Genomic DNA, 15,096 nt, shown 5'->3' with positions numbered 1-15,096 from the left:
CACACACACACACACACACACACACACACACACACATGCAACACACGTGCATATGTTTGAGTGCATTTTGTGGAGGAGGATATCATGTATCCTACATGTAAACACTATCTTATGTTCTCATATTCCTGTGTGCATGATGGGGGGAGAGAGAGAGAGAGAGAGAGAGAGAGAGAGAGAGAGTGTGTGCGAGCTGGGGAGGAGGTGAGAGAGTTGACAAATAGACAACTACCCACACAAACCCACACAAGCCTATACTTGAGTCTGTTTTGCAGTCTTTTTCTGCCATCCCCTGACCAACACTGGTATTGCATGGCTTGGCGAAATGATTGCTGCAGAAGTACGACGGGCTCGCTCACTGCAGACGATAAAGGATTATATAGCTCATTAATTGTCTCCACCAGGCCGAAGGCATGTGGGGAGAGTATGTTTTGCACTCCGTCCGTCCGTGTGTCCGTCCGTGTGTCCGTGTGTCCGTGTGTCCGTGTGTCCGTGAACAGCTAATCTCGGCCACCGTTAACCCGGTCCATGCCATATTTTGCACACACACTCCCTGGATGCCAACGATGAACCTCTGCCCCAAACTTTCCAGAACGGCCTGTTATAGCGCCACCAGGAGGCCGCTTTGTGCAAAACAAGTTTTTGCACAGTACACCTACAGATTTTGTCCAAACATCACGCAAATTGGTACACAGTCTCTCTAGAGCCATTCAACGAAAAGGGTCTTTCAGATTTATCAGACAACATCCTGATTGGTTAAGATTGGCTTCCAAAGTTCACAGGAGTGCTCAGTTTCAAACAAAATGCTGCAAATCATGAACACATCGCGTGATTTCCGTGAAATTGTGCACCCACATTCCCACTAGGCCGAGGACGAAATGCCACATGAACAATTTCAACTCAGCCTCAAGGTGGCGCTATAACTGGCCGAAAAGTGTTTTTACCTCTAACTGCACGGATCTGTGGATAACCTGGTGGAGACCTGTGCCCGGAAGGGCACTTTTTCTAGTTGTGATATAAATTATGATATATCCTCAATGGCACCGGCAGGAGTATAATGTGTCGCTATAACATGCATGGTTTTTGGCATGGGAGGAAACCCATGTGGACATAATGAAGAACTCCACACAGAGAAGTTCTATTAACCCATTCTGACCTGAGATCAGATTCTAAAAATGTCTTCTAATGTCAGTCGCTCTTCGATCTTTCAAAAATAGCAGACCTACAAGCTCATAGCGCTATGAGCTTGTAGATCTGCTATTTTTCAATAGCTAAAGCACAACATAACGCTAAACCAGGACGCCTGCATGATTCCTCATAGCTGTCCCTTTTCTATATCGAGGTCCATTATGTATTCAGCAGATTTCGCCTCTCAGACCCAAGAATTATAGAATGCTTTGTTATCGTTGGATGAGATTTTGTCCACAATTTATTAGATAAATGTAGAATAATTGCTATTTTGACCTGTTACCTCTCCTACTGTATATGGTACCACATATAGGAGAGATAACAGGCAAACGTTGATCAAAGTCACAATTATTCTACATTCTCTAATTGCGTAGACTTCTTGTAAATGAAGTAATGCAGATGTTTAACAATCCCTAGCCTGGCCCCACAGACAGTGGGTCCCTAGCCTGGCCCCCCACAGACAGTGGGTCCCTAGCCTGGCCCCCCAGACAGTGGGTCCCTAGCCTGGCCCCCCACAGACAGTGGGTCCCTAGCCTGGCCCCCCACAGACAGTGGGTCCCTAGCCTGGCCCCCCAGACAGTGGGTCCCCAGCCTGGCCCCCCAGACGGTGGGTCCCTAGCCTGGCCCCCCATACAGTGGGTCCCTAGCCTGACCCCCCAGACAGTGGGTCCCTAGCCTGGCCCCACAGACAGTGGGTCCCTAGCCTGGCCCCCCAGACAGTGGGTCTCTAGCCTGGCTCCCCACAGACAAGTGGGTCTCAGCCATTGTGATGTCTGGTTATAGAGGGGCGGGTGCTGCCAGGATCACAGCGATCACATCAATTGTGATCAATTATGAGTAATTATCAGCTCTATTTATCACTGGTGGTATTTGTTCCATGTATTTTATTGTATTGTAGTGTAGTGTAGTGTAGTGTAGTGTAGTGTAGTGTAGTGTAGTGTAGTGTAGTGTAGTGTAGTGTAGTGTAGTGTACAGTGTATGTGTTTTTGTATGGATAGTTTTATCATAATCTTTAAGAGCCTGCTCAGGGACTACAGATGGAAATGAGCTTCTGCTTAACACTGGTTGAAAACCACTGCTCTACAGTGTGATTGTAATCATTCTTAAGTTAACACAGCTGGGTAAATACACCAGTTCACCATTTGCACCGGCCATTCCAAGGACTACCTTACTTTTTCCGCCTTTGACTCTCAAAATTCGACACTAAGGAATCTTTGATGAATCGAACACGTTGGGCTGGCTATGTTACTACAGTGTAGATAAAACACATGCTGACAGAGAGACATTAGGGTTTTTATTGGTGACGACAGGTTGTTAAACAAAGTGCAGCTGCTGCTATCGCACACAGCGCTGCGTCTCAACCGATAAAAGGCAGAGCTCTGGTTCATGGTTCATCTTACGGGACTGGGACATGGACGGCGCCAGGGGGGGTCACTTAGTTCCGGCAGGCTTCTTTTGTTTAACCCATTCTGACCTGAGAAGGATTCTACAAATGCCTTCTAAATCTGAAAAACCCTTGTTTCTATGTCAGTAGTGCTCAAAGCCTTTTCATGTCAAGGACCCCCAAAGTTATCTGTATTTGGCCGTCGACCCCCATCTCAAAATCTTCACTGTGAAAGAATATATGTCCAAATATGTGCACGTTTTCACGATAAAAAAAAAAAGCAGATCTACAAGCTCATAGCGATGAGCTATGAGCTTGTAGATCTGCTATTTTTCAGTATAACATAAAGCTTAAAACACCAAAAGGGGGTTTAATGTGGGAAATTTGGTATATAGTCTTTTTATTGGCCTAAAGTATTGTCTTTCATGAATCCACTTGCTGTCAGTATTGAGCTATTTTTATAGGGGTTTCTTGTGAACCTACCATTAACATCCTATGTGGCTATGGCTGTTTTTAGCCCAAGGAGTGTATTTTGTGCAAAGCTAATGCTGCCTTAGAATCACAAGAAACCTCAATACTGACAGCCGGTCAGCAAGTGGATTCATGAATGTATGTATATAGACAATATTTTAGGCCAATAAAAAACACTATATGATTGATTGATTGATTGATTGATTGACTCTTTATTTAAGTGTCATGCTTCCGAAGAAGCCCAGCCCATATGGACTTACAGGACACTTTTTACAGTTTCTATAAACAATGACAATAAACCGACATGACAGTTTGCAAACAATGATCAAGTGAATACCAAACTGACTAATACACCCCAGGTCTTTACAAGGCAGATTACATAATATACAACATAAAATACAATACACCATTAGGCCTGTAACAGGAGACACATGCATGTACCTACTTGAAGAGCTGGGATTGTCTTCTACTCCAGGCTCTAGAAACAAACTGGGCTGTCCTATACTTCATTATTAAATATCCAGTCTAACTTCTGACCATCATCTTCCCAGAATAGTTTTTTTTTGCATTGCCTCAAATAGGACTATACATTTCCCACCCTTCCACCTCGGCTGCCGAACTAACTGGGATGTTCATGAAACCCTTTGAGGGAGTTCTGGTTGCTCCAACTATACTATTAACCATTTCTCTCTCACAACTTCCCACGTTGAAGTTAGAGAACATTTTTATTTAATTTATATTGTTGTTTGTTCATAATGTTTGATGTACATCAGTGGTTTTCAGCCCTTTTCATATAAAGGTCCATTATTTATTTGGCATTTGAGCCGCACAGACCACCATAGCAATTCCATGCTGTATTGATGTGGTATACTGTAGCAGAGTGGCTCACAACTTCAGCCTGATGGCCTGAAAATTTAATATCTCCCCAAAGTCACAGGGATATCCCTTTGGATTAGTGGTTTAGATATTAGCTTTCCACGTGGGAGACCCAGGTTCATTTCCCGGCTGTTACAGACCCATAGGAGAGACAGCACGTTGATGAAAATAACAATTCTTCTACATTATCTGATTGAGTACTGTACACTTCTTGTAAATGAACTAGGCCCGATGCAGATGTTTACAATAATTTAACTCTTGCGAGCATAAAATGACTGAACCATTTGGTTTCATTATACACTCATTTTACACGTTTCATCTTTTACACTCTCGAGAGTTAAAGATCTATAAGGGTCCATTTGGTTTACCATCTCTCCATCGTTCAGCTGGGGACCACCTGGAATCGCTCCAAGGACCACCGGTCCACTGGTTGAGGAGAACATCCTTGGGTTCATGAAAGGCACTACGTATATATAGATTCAAGCTATTGTTATCATTATTAAAGGTATATTCAGTGATTTCACTTAATTCAAATATCACTTATTTTTTTGTTTTGTTGTGATAATCCTTCCTACTATAGAGTGTGCTGGCCATATAAGGAGTTCCTCCCTGTCCCCAGTTAACCCCTGGGGGTCAAAAAACCTTAGGTTTCGTTTTTGACTCTCTATCCTGATTGGACGAAAGGCTGGGTCCCACAGCCAAAAACGAAACCTATGGTTTTTTGAGTGAAATCACTGAATATACCTTTAATATGTCTGTCTGTCTGTGTCTGTGTCTGTGTCTGTGTCTGTGTCTGTGTCTCTCTCTCTCTCTCTCTCCTCCATCCAGAGGTGTACTGCGTGCCCCCCCGGGCGGTGGAGCAGGGCTACGTGGTGGCGGTCCAGAAGATCGAGTACGAGGTGGGCTTCGACATCCACTACCTCTGCAAGAAGAGCTTCCTGCTGGACGGGCCGCAGAAGGTCACGTGTCTGCCCAACGGCAGCTGGAGCGCCGAGCCGCCCTACTGCAGAGGTGACAGAGAGGATGCTGGGAGATCAGGACAAAGTCATGTCTATAGACACATTCACAGAGGCTGAATTACCTGGCCTACGGAGCACCTGCTCCATGGATTACACCTCAGTAATGGCCGCGCCCAGCCCAGGGCATCTGTGAATTTGTCTAGATCCCTTCTGGGCAGGAACCCCTTTTGGTGTTTGTTTTTTTTAAGCATTATGTTAAGCTTTAGCTTTTGAAAAATAGCAGATCTACAAGCTCGGTGCCGCGCTACGAGCTTGTAGGTCTGCTATTTCTGAAAAATCGTGAAAATGTGTCCCAAATGTTTGAATATATTCTTTCAGAGCGAACGTTTTTAACTCAAATCTTAGCTTCTGGGGGAGAGTCCCTGGAACAACATATTTTCAGATGGGGCTCTGCGGGCAATTACATATATTTTTTGGGGTCCCTTGACATGAAAATGTTTCAGAACGACTGACAGAGGTTTTTCAGAAAACTTTTAGGATTTCGAAGACATTTTTTAAGAATCGTCCTCAGGTCTAAATGGGTTAAGATGATTGTTTGAAAACCGTTTGTAGAATAAGCACAGGGTTATCAAATGAGATAAGTTGAGATAAGTGCATAACTGCTTGTGCTGCTTTTAGTATAGGCTACAATATTATTATTAACTAGTGCTCCTCAGAGCCAATGTGGCCAATGTGAAAAGGGTGCCATTTCTTCTTACGTCCTTTGACGGCAATTTGGTCGAAAATGGTGTTTTTTCAAAAATCTACCTGCTGATCAGGTCAATGTGAAAAGGCTGCAATTTATTTATTCCTCTGCCTAGTAGGAATGTGCGTGCACTTAAAAACGGGCCAATCCTGCAATCTTTGGAAGCCACTGTTGCCAATTATGATGGATGAAATATCGGACAGCTCCGTCCTGATTTAATGACTATAGAGATACTGTGTACCGTATACTGTGTATTTTTGGACAGAATAGTATGCCCCCCCAAAGAATAGAGACTCTAGAGTTCACGTGGATGAACCTCCCGGCTCCTGCCATAAAAAATAAAATAAAAACCTGCTTTTTTGTTTTTACAGCCCGCTGTCTCATCCCCGCCGAGCGGAGTCGCGTGCTGGTTGGTGGACTGAAGCGGTGGCCCTTTGACATCACGGACGCCATGATTCCTCACGGGGAGAGCGTGACGTTTTACTGTAAACACCCCCGGCAGCAGTGCAGCTACACGGCCAGCCAGAGCTGCTTCGATGGCAAGCTGCAGCCCCCAGCGTGCTACCTCGGTGAGTCCCCCCCCCCCCATGGGCCCCCCCTCGCCTGCATGGCCACCCTGTGGTGGTGGAGGGAGCACTCAACAGACAGTGGTGTAAAGTCTGTCTTTTATTTATAAAGGAAGAGGTGCAAGCAGGTTGGAATGGGTGGAGAAAAGTGACAGGTGTGATGATGATGTGTGATGATAGGGAAGTATCAGCAGGAATGAAAGCAAGGGAAGGTGTGAGATTGTGAGACCTGCAGGTGAGACCAGCTATGTTGTATGGTTTAGAGACAGACAGCTATGTAGTAGAGACAGACAGCTATGTTGTATAGAGACAGCCAGCTATCTTGTATAGTTTAGAGACAGACAGCTATGTTGTGTGTTTTAGAGACAGACAGCTATGTTGTATGGTTTAGAGACAGACAGCTATGTTGTATGGTTTAGAGACAGACAGCTATGTTGTGTGTTTTAGAGACAGACAGCTATGTTGTATGGTTTAGAGACAGACAGCTATGTTGTATGGTTTAGAGACAGAGCTATCTTGTATGGTTTAGAGACAGACAGCTATGTTGTATGGTTTAGAGACAGACAGCTATGTTGTATGGTTTAGAGACAGACAGCTATGTTGTGTGTTTTAGAGACAGACAGCTATGTTGTATGGTTTAGAGACAGACAGCTATGTTGTATGGTTTAGAGACAGACAGCTATGTTGTATGGTTTAGAGACAGACAGCTATGTTGTATGGTTTAGAGACAGACAGCTATGTTGTGTGTTTTAGAGACAGACAGCTATGTTGTATGGTTTAGAGACAGACAGCTATCTTGTATGGTTTAGAGACAGACAGCTATGTTAGATTAGATTCAATTTATTGTCACTGCACAGAGTATACAAATACTTAGACAATGAAATGAAGGGTGTACAAAGAGTGCACTGAGCCGCTGCACGTGAGTGCGCCGCCACTAGTTTCTTCCTTGCAGAAAAAAAGAAAGATATGGGAGGATGCGGGGAGGGAGGCAGGGTTCAGGTGGGGGTGTTGACAGAGAGGGAGGGGGGGGGGGGGTGGGGGGCATACATCACATCACATTACAATTGTCATTGTATCGTGCAGGCACAGAATCACTTGGGTGGGGGGCGGGGCGGGTTGTAGGTCTGGGCAACAAAAAAACACTACACGCACGCCACCCCTCTGGATGGAGGGGCTGCGTGCGCGTAGGAAAAAGTGTAGCACAACCGGAACAGCGCAGGTGGGGGTTGGGGGGTGGATGGGGTGAAGGCGGCATGTGGTGCGAAATGTGTGTGAAATGTCTCGTTAGTTCATTGTTTATGTCTGCGTATCCTGAGCGGCCCTCCCGGATCTGTGTGGTTTAGAGACAGACAGCTATGTTGTATGGTTTAGAGACAGAGCTATGTTGTATGGTTTAAAGACAGAGCTATGTTGTATGGTTTAGAGACAGACAGCTATGTTGTATGGTTTAGAGACAGACAGCTATGTTGTATGGTTTAGAGACAGACAGCTATGTTGTGTGGTTTAGAGACAGACAGCTATGTTGTGTGGTTTAGAGACAGACAGCTATGTTGTATTGTTTAGAGACAGACAGCTATGTTGTATGGTTTAGAGACAGACAGCTATGTTGTATGGTTTAGAGACAGACAGCTATGTTGTATGGTTTAGAGACAGACAGCTATGTTGTGTGGTTTAGAGACAGACAGCTATGTTGTATGGTTTAGAGACAGACAGCTATGTTGTGTGGTTTAGAGACAGACAGCTATGTTGTATGGTTTACAGACAGACAGCTATGTTGTATGGTTTAGAGACAGACAGCTATGTTGTATGGTTTAGAGACAGACAGCTATGTTGTATGGTTTAGAGACAGACAGCTATGTTGTATGGTTTAGAGATAGCCCTGGTCCAGTGCTTACGAGTCTCTCTCACTGACGCCCTGCCAGACTCCCATCCACTGCTCAGTAAGCAGCTTTTCCCACTGCGTGCGAGGGTTTACAATTCCCCGAAAATAAACAAAACGGCGTAACTACTCACCGACGCAAAGCCTGCTAGACCTTGGTAAAAGTCTATTCTCGCAGCTGGGAAGCGTCTCAGGTCCCCAGCTTCTCTCTAAAAAATTTAGTCATTAAATAAAATGAATCCAACCAGATCTGCGCAGGCAAAACCCGGCAATGCCGTAGTAGAAGAAATGACTCTGTCTGGTACATTGCTGTATTTTAGAGAGAAGCTGGGGACCTGAGACGCTTCCCAGCTATTACAAAACATATAACTTCAGCCCTGCAAACATTTCGTCCATTTGAAAATAGCCGATATACAATACTTTTGTACTTTTAGTCAAGTACATTTTGAGTTCCGGACTTTTACTTGTAAAAAAAGTAAAAAATGTGAACATTGTTTCCTGGTCAGTGCTCATCGCACACCAGGCAATCATACGGGCTTCATATAAATAATCTGTGCAATCCTATAGATTTTTGTTAGTTCAGTAAGAAAGAGATTATATATATGATATAATAAGATGTAAAAAAAAGAAGAAGAAAAAAAAAAAAAAGGAAAACGGTACATTTGACAGCAGTGACACATTGTGAGCTTGCAGACTGTCTATTGTCAAAGTAAACATCAAACGGCTTGAAGCTATATAACGTTCATTCCAGCCTCCATCAAAGCTACTGGACTCTAGAGTCTAATGCAAAGCCTGAGTGCAATAGAGGAGCATTGTGCACTGTGCAATAAATTCCACAAGCACTTTAGCACTTAGAACTTTTGCACTTACATTTTTTCAGTTTGTTACTCTTTTTCCCTTTTTTCTTATTTAGCCATGGTGTTGTCAATCAGTAGCCTATGATAGACTATATGGTAATACAACATACAGTAACTAACACTAACACATTGTAGATCTGCTATTTTTCAATAGCTAAAGTATAACATGATGCTTAATTACAGTAAAACACCAAAAGGGGTTCCCGTCCAGAATGGGTTTTAAATAAGTCTAAACACACATCACATGGAATCAGATTTTCACAAATGCGACTTGAGCCACATTCAGAGGTGGATTCAAATCAAATTTCAGGAGATCCATCTCAGTCTGAAAGCAGTAATCTGAAATAATTCGGATTCCATGTGACTTGTTTGTGTTTAGATTTATTGGATTCCAATCTAGATTGTGGCACAGATCTGATTCAGGTCACTTGCAAATGCAGTGTGAACGGTCGGGCCAAAAGATCAGATTTGAGGAATAAATCAGATTTTAATTGGATTTGACTGGATGTGACTGCAGTCTAAATGGGGCCTTAGATCCTGTAGTCAGGTAGGACACCTACTGGTTGACAGGTGGTATTACCTGAAGGTGAAACAATCTCTCTGGAGCAAGCCGACACAGATGGCATCTTTAAGCACTATTCAGTTGTACTGTAGCCTCGGAAAATATGCAAATACATAAGTTAATGAGTATTCATTATAACATTTCATTTAATTTAATTTCATATTCATTTATTTCATTTCAGCTATGGTTTTACATAGTTATATTCATTTTACTTTGTACTTTTTCTTTTACATATTACATAACAGAAAAAGAAAAGGAGCAGGAAGAAGATTAAATGTCATTAATACCTGCCTACCTATCTATCATTTAAAAACATCTAATTGATGCTGCTATACCAACCATTCATTTTACTTCACCATGATCACATCAAAATAAAAAAGAGAGAAAACAAACTTCACCATGATCACATCAAAATAAAAAAGAGAGAAAACAAACTTCACCATGATCACATCAATATAAAAAAGAGAAAGAAAACATAGACAAAAAACAAACACCCCGCAGCAGATCAAACATATACCAGCAGTATTGGCAGTGAAAGCAAACGCCTCTGTCCATGAACTATTAAATTCTCTATTTTCCTCAGTTAACTTCATTTATTTTAGCATTTGGTATCACATCGGTTTGTTTACAAAAGCATCTGGCTCCTCAACAAAAATGTGTTGCAGGCTATATGACGGAAATATTAGTTAGTTTAGTTTTTACAATATTGTAAAACATAAGAATGTATGGGTCATGTTTGGCCTTCTAAAGCAATGAAAAAAATGTATTAAGATGTGAAGGAAATTAGCAGTTTTTCCTAAATATTTGTTGTAAAACTACAGGGGCCACTAGGGAGGCGCTCAAGAGCCACATGTGGCTTATAGCCTGGTCACAATATAAGGCAGAGAAGTGCATAGACGGAAGTGTCGGTCCGGAACATCCGTCAGATTTATTTCCCCCGGATATATACGATATTTTTTTGACCAATCACAACACTTGTTTCATACACGGTGAATGTAAACAGATTTGTAAAGCGTCAACATCATTTCCTTGAGCGGTACTTCCACCAAAATCCCACCAAATTTCGCCAATTTCAAATTTTCAAATTTCAACTTCCGCCAAAGTTCAGCAATGCACTCTACTGCGCATATTGTGCCCATGCAGCGTGCACGTGGCTCCAGACAGTGTTGATTTTGTCGACTAAAACTAAGGCGAAAATTGTTCTTTTTTCCACTGGCGAAGACTAAATGGAAACTAAATAAAAACTAAGCTAAAAAAACTAAGGCTAAATATATTGACAATTTCGTCAACAGATAAAAACTAGACTAAAATGTTAGGAAGGCCCAGGCCGTAGCGTAACGGTCTGGGCACCGGACTGGTGATCCAGTCGCGGTGTGCCGCGGGTTCGACTCCTGGACCCGACACGGCCTTTACCGCATGTCATCCCCCCATCTCTCTCCCGTTTCCTGTCAGCCTACTTTCTATCCCTTAAAAAAATCAATAAAGGCGTAAGCCGCAAAAAAAATATCTTAAAATGTTAGGAAGGGACTAGTGGACAAGAAATCTAGTGGACAAGTGTAATTTTACATTTTAAAATCGGTTGCATGCTGAAAATAGCCGATCTACAAAACACACGTTGCGAGCTTGTAGATCGGCAATTTTCAGCAGGTGTAAAAAAACAGTCCTAAAATGCATTTTAGTCGACTAAATCAACTGTAGATTTAGTCGACTAAAATCGTATGATATTTAGTCGACTGAAACTAGACTAACACTAAAACATTCCCGGTGACTAAAATGTGACCAAAACTAAATGAAAACTATTCAAGTATGACTATATGGCTAAAACTAAAATCTAAATTTGCTGCCAAAAACTACACTGGTTATACTTGCAGACCCCCCTACTGCTCTAAGCTCTAACCCCTGCTCTCATTTCCTTCTCGCAGAGCCCACCTGGTTGCAGTACAAGCTCTTCCCTCACAGGCTGGTCTCGGAGATCGAGGAGTGTCAACTGGGAGACATGGAGTTTTAAACACACACACAGACACGTACACACGCACACAAATGCACACACACACACACACACACACACACACACACACACACACGCACACGCACACGCACACGCACACAAACACAAACACAAACACAAACACATCCATGCAACTTCCTTTAACCACATGAGCCCTGTTCTGGTTTGGGTCACGTTATAATAATAATAATAATAATAGGCGAGCATTCCGCGAAAATAGCCGATCTACAAGCTCACACAACGCATAGCAACGCGACACGTTGTTGTGAGCTTATGGATAGAGATATATAGGGCTTATAGATGGCTATTTTCAGCAAAGACAAATGGTGTGTGTCGAGTTAAAAGGAGGACGGGGCTCCATAACAGAACCCCCTGCCAACAAAGTATAAAAAGTGACACTCCCTCACTCTACCTGCACTGTGAAAGTCCTTAGTTCCAATTTCATTCCGAGAGTGTACAAATGCAGTCGACTCAGATACAACTGTCAGACTTAAATTTAAAGGGGGTGTATGTGATATTTTCTTTGTTATATATATATATAGCACTACGTTTCCATAGTAATCATTAGAGTGTTTGTTGGGTAAAAGTGTCTCTCCAGCTGTTTAGTAAGAAAAGCCGACTAAAGGTGGAACTGGAACACTATAGAATATAAGCGGACGCATGTTCTTTGTGTGTAGTTCTTTCTTCGGGGTCGGATCAAATTTATTTCCCGCCTTTGAAAATGTATTTTCTGTTTCCTAAAGAGCTGGAGAGACCGGGAGACCCCCTGTCACTTGAACAAACTATACCAGAATGAATGCTACAGGAAAATATAGTTCTGACCGTTTGAAAAAGAAAAAGAAAAAACAATGATAACACATCACACCGAACTTTAATTCTGGTGGATTCTGCCAATTATGCTTTTCAATGGGAATGGAATGGGAATATCCTTGTTCGAGGATTTCCGCAAAAAAAAAAAAAAAAAAAAAAAAACGGTTCGTTCCTATTGAAAAGCATTGGCGGGAATCCGCCCGCATTAAATTTCTGTCAAATTAAAGTTTGGGATACGACGGCACACCAACAACACCCCCGCTTAACCATCTGGATCAGGGGTGGGCAACTTTGACGATGGAGAGGGCCAGTATATTTCCACACTCACTCCAGAGGGTTTTGCTATATTCAAATTTAAATCTTGAATTCTTTTTTTCAATTTTTGAGTTTGAATCCTGAAAATTTACATTTTTATGTCATTTCAAATGCCTTTAATTGTACTTGTGTTGAGCAATGAGCTACTCATTTAGACTGAAGTAATTAAAGTGGGTCATGTTTGCATGTTGTGGAATTGTAACAGCTGAAACATCAGTATTCTGACATTAACCTGAGGGCCACATTAAGTGAAGGTGGGGGCCGCATGTGGCCCCCGGGCCGCCAGTTGCACACCCCTGATCTGGATGTTGCTGCGTATTTCCTCTGGATTCTTAGCTTCCCCCTGTATATCCTTGTTGTTGTTCCTTCGTCGAGCTGGAGCCCTCTCCATATATAAGGAGAATAAAAACGTTGTGTGTGGTAATACACGTTGTTGTATACCTGCTATACCAGTAATGATATTTGCCTACTTGTCCATGTAGCTCATTATGACTCTGTGATCTCTCACTGCGACCTTTGTGTTTGTCTTCACTCTTCACTGTGTAGTGTTATTTTTAATTGTTTTGTTTTGCCTTCCTACACTGTAAAAGCAGAGTGTCTGAGAGTGTACAAATGGACCCTTGTGTGGGTCCATTTGTACACTTTCTTTTTACTGTGTAGGGCCTACTGTATTTTCTTTTTCTGGTACGTACTGTATGTTCAGTGGTGGAAAGAAAAGTACTCACATTTGTTTTTGCTTAAGTAAAAGCTATCAATACCGCAATGTAGAGAAATACAAATGAAGGAATTCTAAATTTACTTGAGTAAAAGTATATTGTGTATAAAAAAAGTATATTGGCATCAAAACGTACTTAAAGTACCAAAGGTAAAAGTACTCTTTGAATGTCCTGTTTTACAAGTAATCATTGTCTAATATGTATTAAAAAAAAATAAGTTAAAGTTAAAGTATTGAAAAATTGAAATACTTCAGTAAAGTAAAAGTACCGCAAAATTGTACTTAAGAAGTTGAACCTGAGTACATGTACTCGGTTACTTTCCACCACTGTGTATGTTGACCCGACGCGACAAGCCTCCAAGCTTGTAAGTTCTACTGATGATGAGACCGATTTGAAATAAAACTCTGTTGAAAAAGTCACGTTTCCGTTTGCAGCATTCATTGTCCATTTTCATCGTTGTTGTTATAAAGACAATAATACAGACATACAGTAGGCCTACGATACATGTACTCAGTGTGGTAGGCTTATAGTCATACATGTACTCAGTGTGGTAGGCTTATAGTCATACATGTACTCAGTGTGGTGGGCTTATAGTCATACATGTACTCATTGTGGTGGGCTTATAGTCATACATGTACTCATTGTGGTGGGCTTATAGTCATTCATGTACTCAGTGTGGTGGGCTTATAGTCATACATGTACTCAGTGTGGTAGGCTTATAGTCATACATGTACTCAGTGTGGTGGGCTTATAGTCATACATGTACTCATTGTGGTGGGCTTATAGTCATACATGTACTCAGTGTGGTAGGCTTATAGTCATTCATGTACTCAGTGTGGTGGGCTTATAGTCATACATGTACTCAGTGTGGTGGGCTTATAGTCATACATGTACTCAGTGTGGTAGGCTTATAGTCATACATGTACTCAGTGTGGTGGGCTTATAGTCATACATGTACTCATTGTGGTGGGCTTATAGTCATACATGTACTCAGTGTGGTAGGCTTATAGTCATACATGTACTCAGTGTGGTGGGCTTATAGTCATACATGTACTCAGTGTGGTAGGCTTATAGTCATACATGTACTCAGTGTGGTGGGCTTATAGTCATACATGTACTCAGTGTGGTGGGCTTATAGTCATACATGTACTCAGTGTGGTGGGCTTATATATAGTCATACATGTACTCAGTGTGGTGGGCTTATAGTCATACATGTACTCAGTGTGGTGGGCTTATAGTCATACATGTACTCAGTGTGGTGGGCTTATAGTCATACATGTACTCAGTGTGGTGGGCTTATAGTCATTCATGTACTCAGTGTGGTGGGCTTATAGTCATACATGTACTCAGTGTGGTGGGCTTATAGTCATTCATGTTCAATAACAGCCCCAAAAGTCCTCCTGGAAAACGGCCTTCTTTAAACATTCACTTTGTAGGTGTCAAATAGAAAGAAAGCGTCACCATACCTTTTAGGTGCATGTTTCAAATCAAATCAAATCAAGCTTTATTTATAGAGCACATTTTAAACAACCATTGACCAAAGTGCTGTAGGCTACACACAGCACAAAGCAAACAACAAAAACGTATAGCCTATAGGCCTACAATAGCCTCAGGTGTGATCAAAGGCCGTTGAAATGGAATGAAATGAGTCAGTGTCTTGAGAAGAGCCTCGATAGAGCGGCGCAGTTCCTCCCCCTTTCAGAACAACGAACGGCCCAGGAAATGAAATGCAATGCATTCTGACCATAGGATTTTCTTTTAGT

The 15,096-nt window shown here is 42.1% G+C and overlaps 1 protein-coding gene across 2 annotated transcripts in view; it reads left to right on the top strand.

The window, feature by feature from the left end:
• Positions 1–13,748, top strand: part of ntd5 (ntl-dependent gene 5) — a 37,816-nt gene extending 24,068 nt beyond the window's left edge. For both annotated transcript variants that reach the window (XM_083760930.1, XM_083760931.1), the window contains exons 6-8: positions 4,745–4,927; positions 5,992–6,189; positions 11,407–13,748. In XM_083760930.1, the coding sequence (XP_083617056.1) occupies positions 4,745–4,927; positions 5,992–6,189; positions 11,407–11,492 (467 nt within the window). In that variant the 3' untranslated portion in view covers positions 11,493–13,748. The remainder of the gene's footprint in view (positions 1–4,744; positions 4,928–5,991; positions 6,190–11,406) is intronic.
• The last annotated feature ends 1,348 nt before the right edge of the window (positions 13,749–15,096 follow it).

This window comes from Protomyctophum parallelum, assembly GCF_964188405.1.
Source record: "Protomyctophum parallelum genome assembly, chromosome: 3".
In the NCBI taxonomy this organism is placed as follows: domain Eukaryota; kingdom Metazoa; phylum Chordata; class Actinopteri; order Myctophiformes; family Myctophidae; genus Protomyctophum; species Protomyctophum parallelum.
Note: the sequence above shows the minus strand (reverse complement) of the source record. Positions and strands in the feature narration are given on the sequence as shown.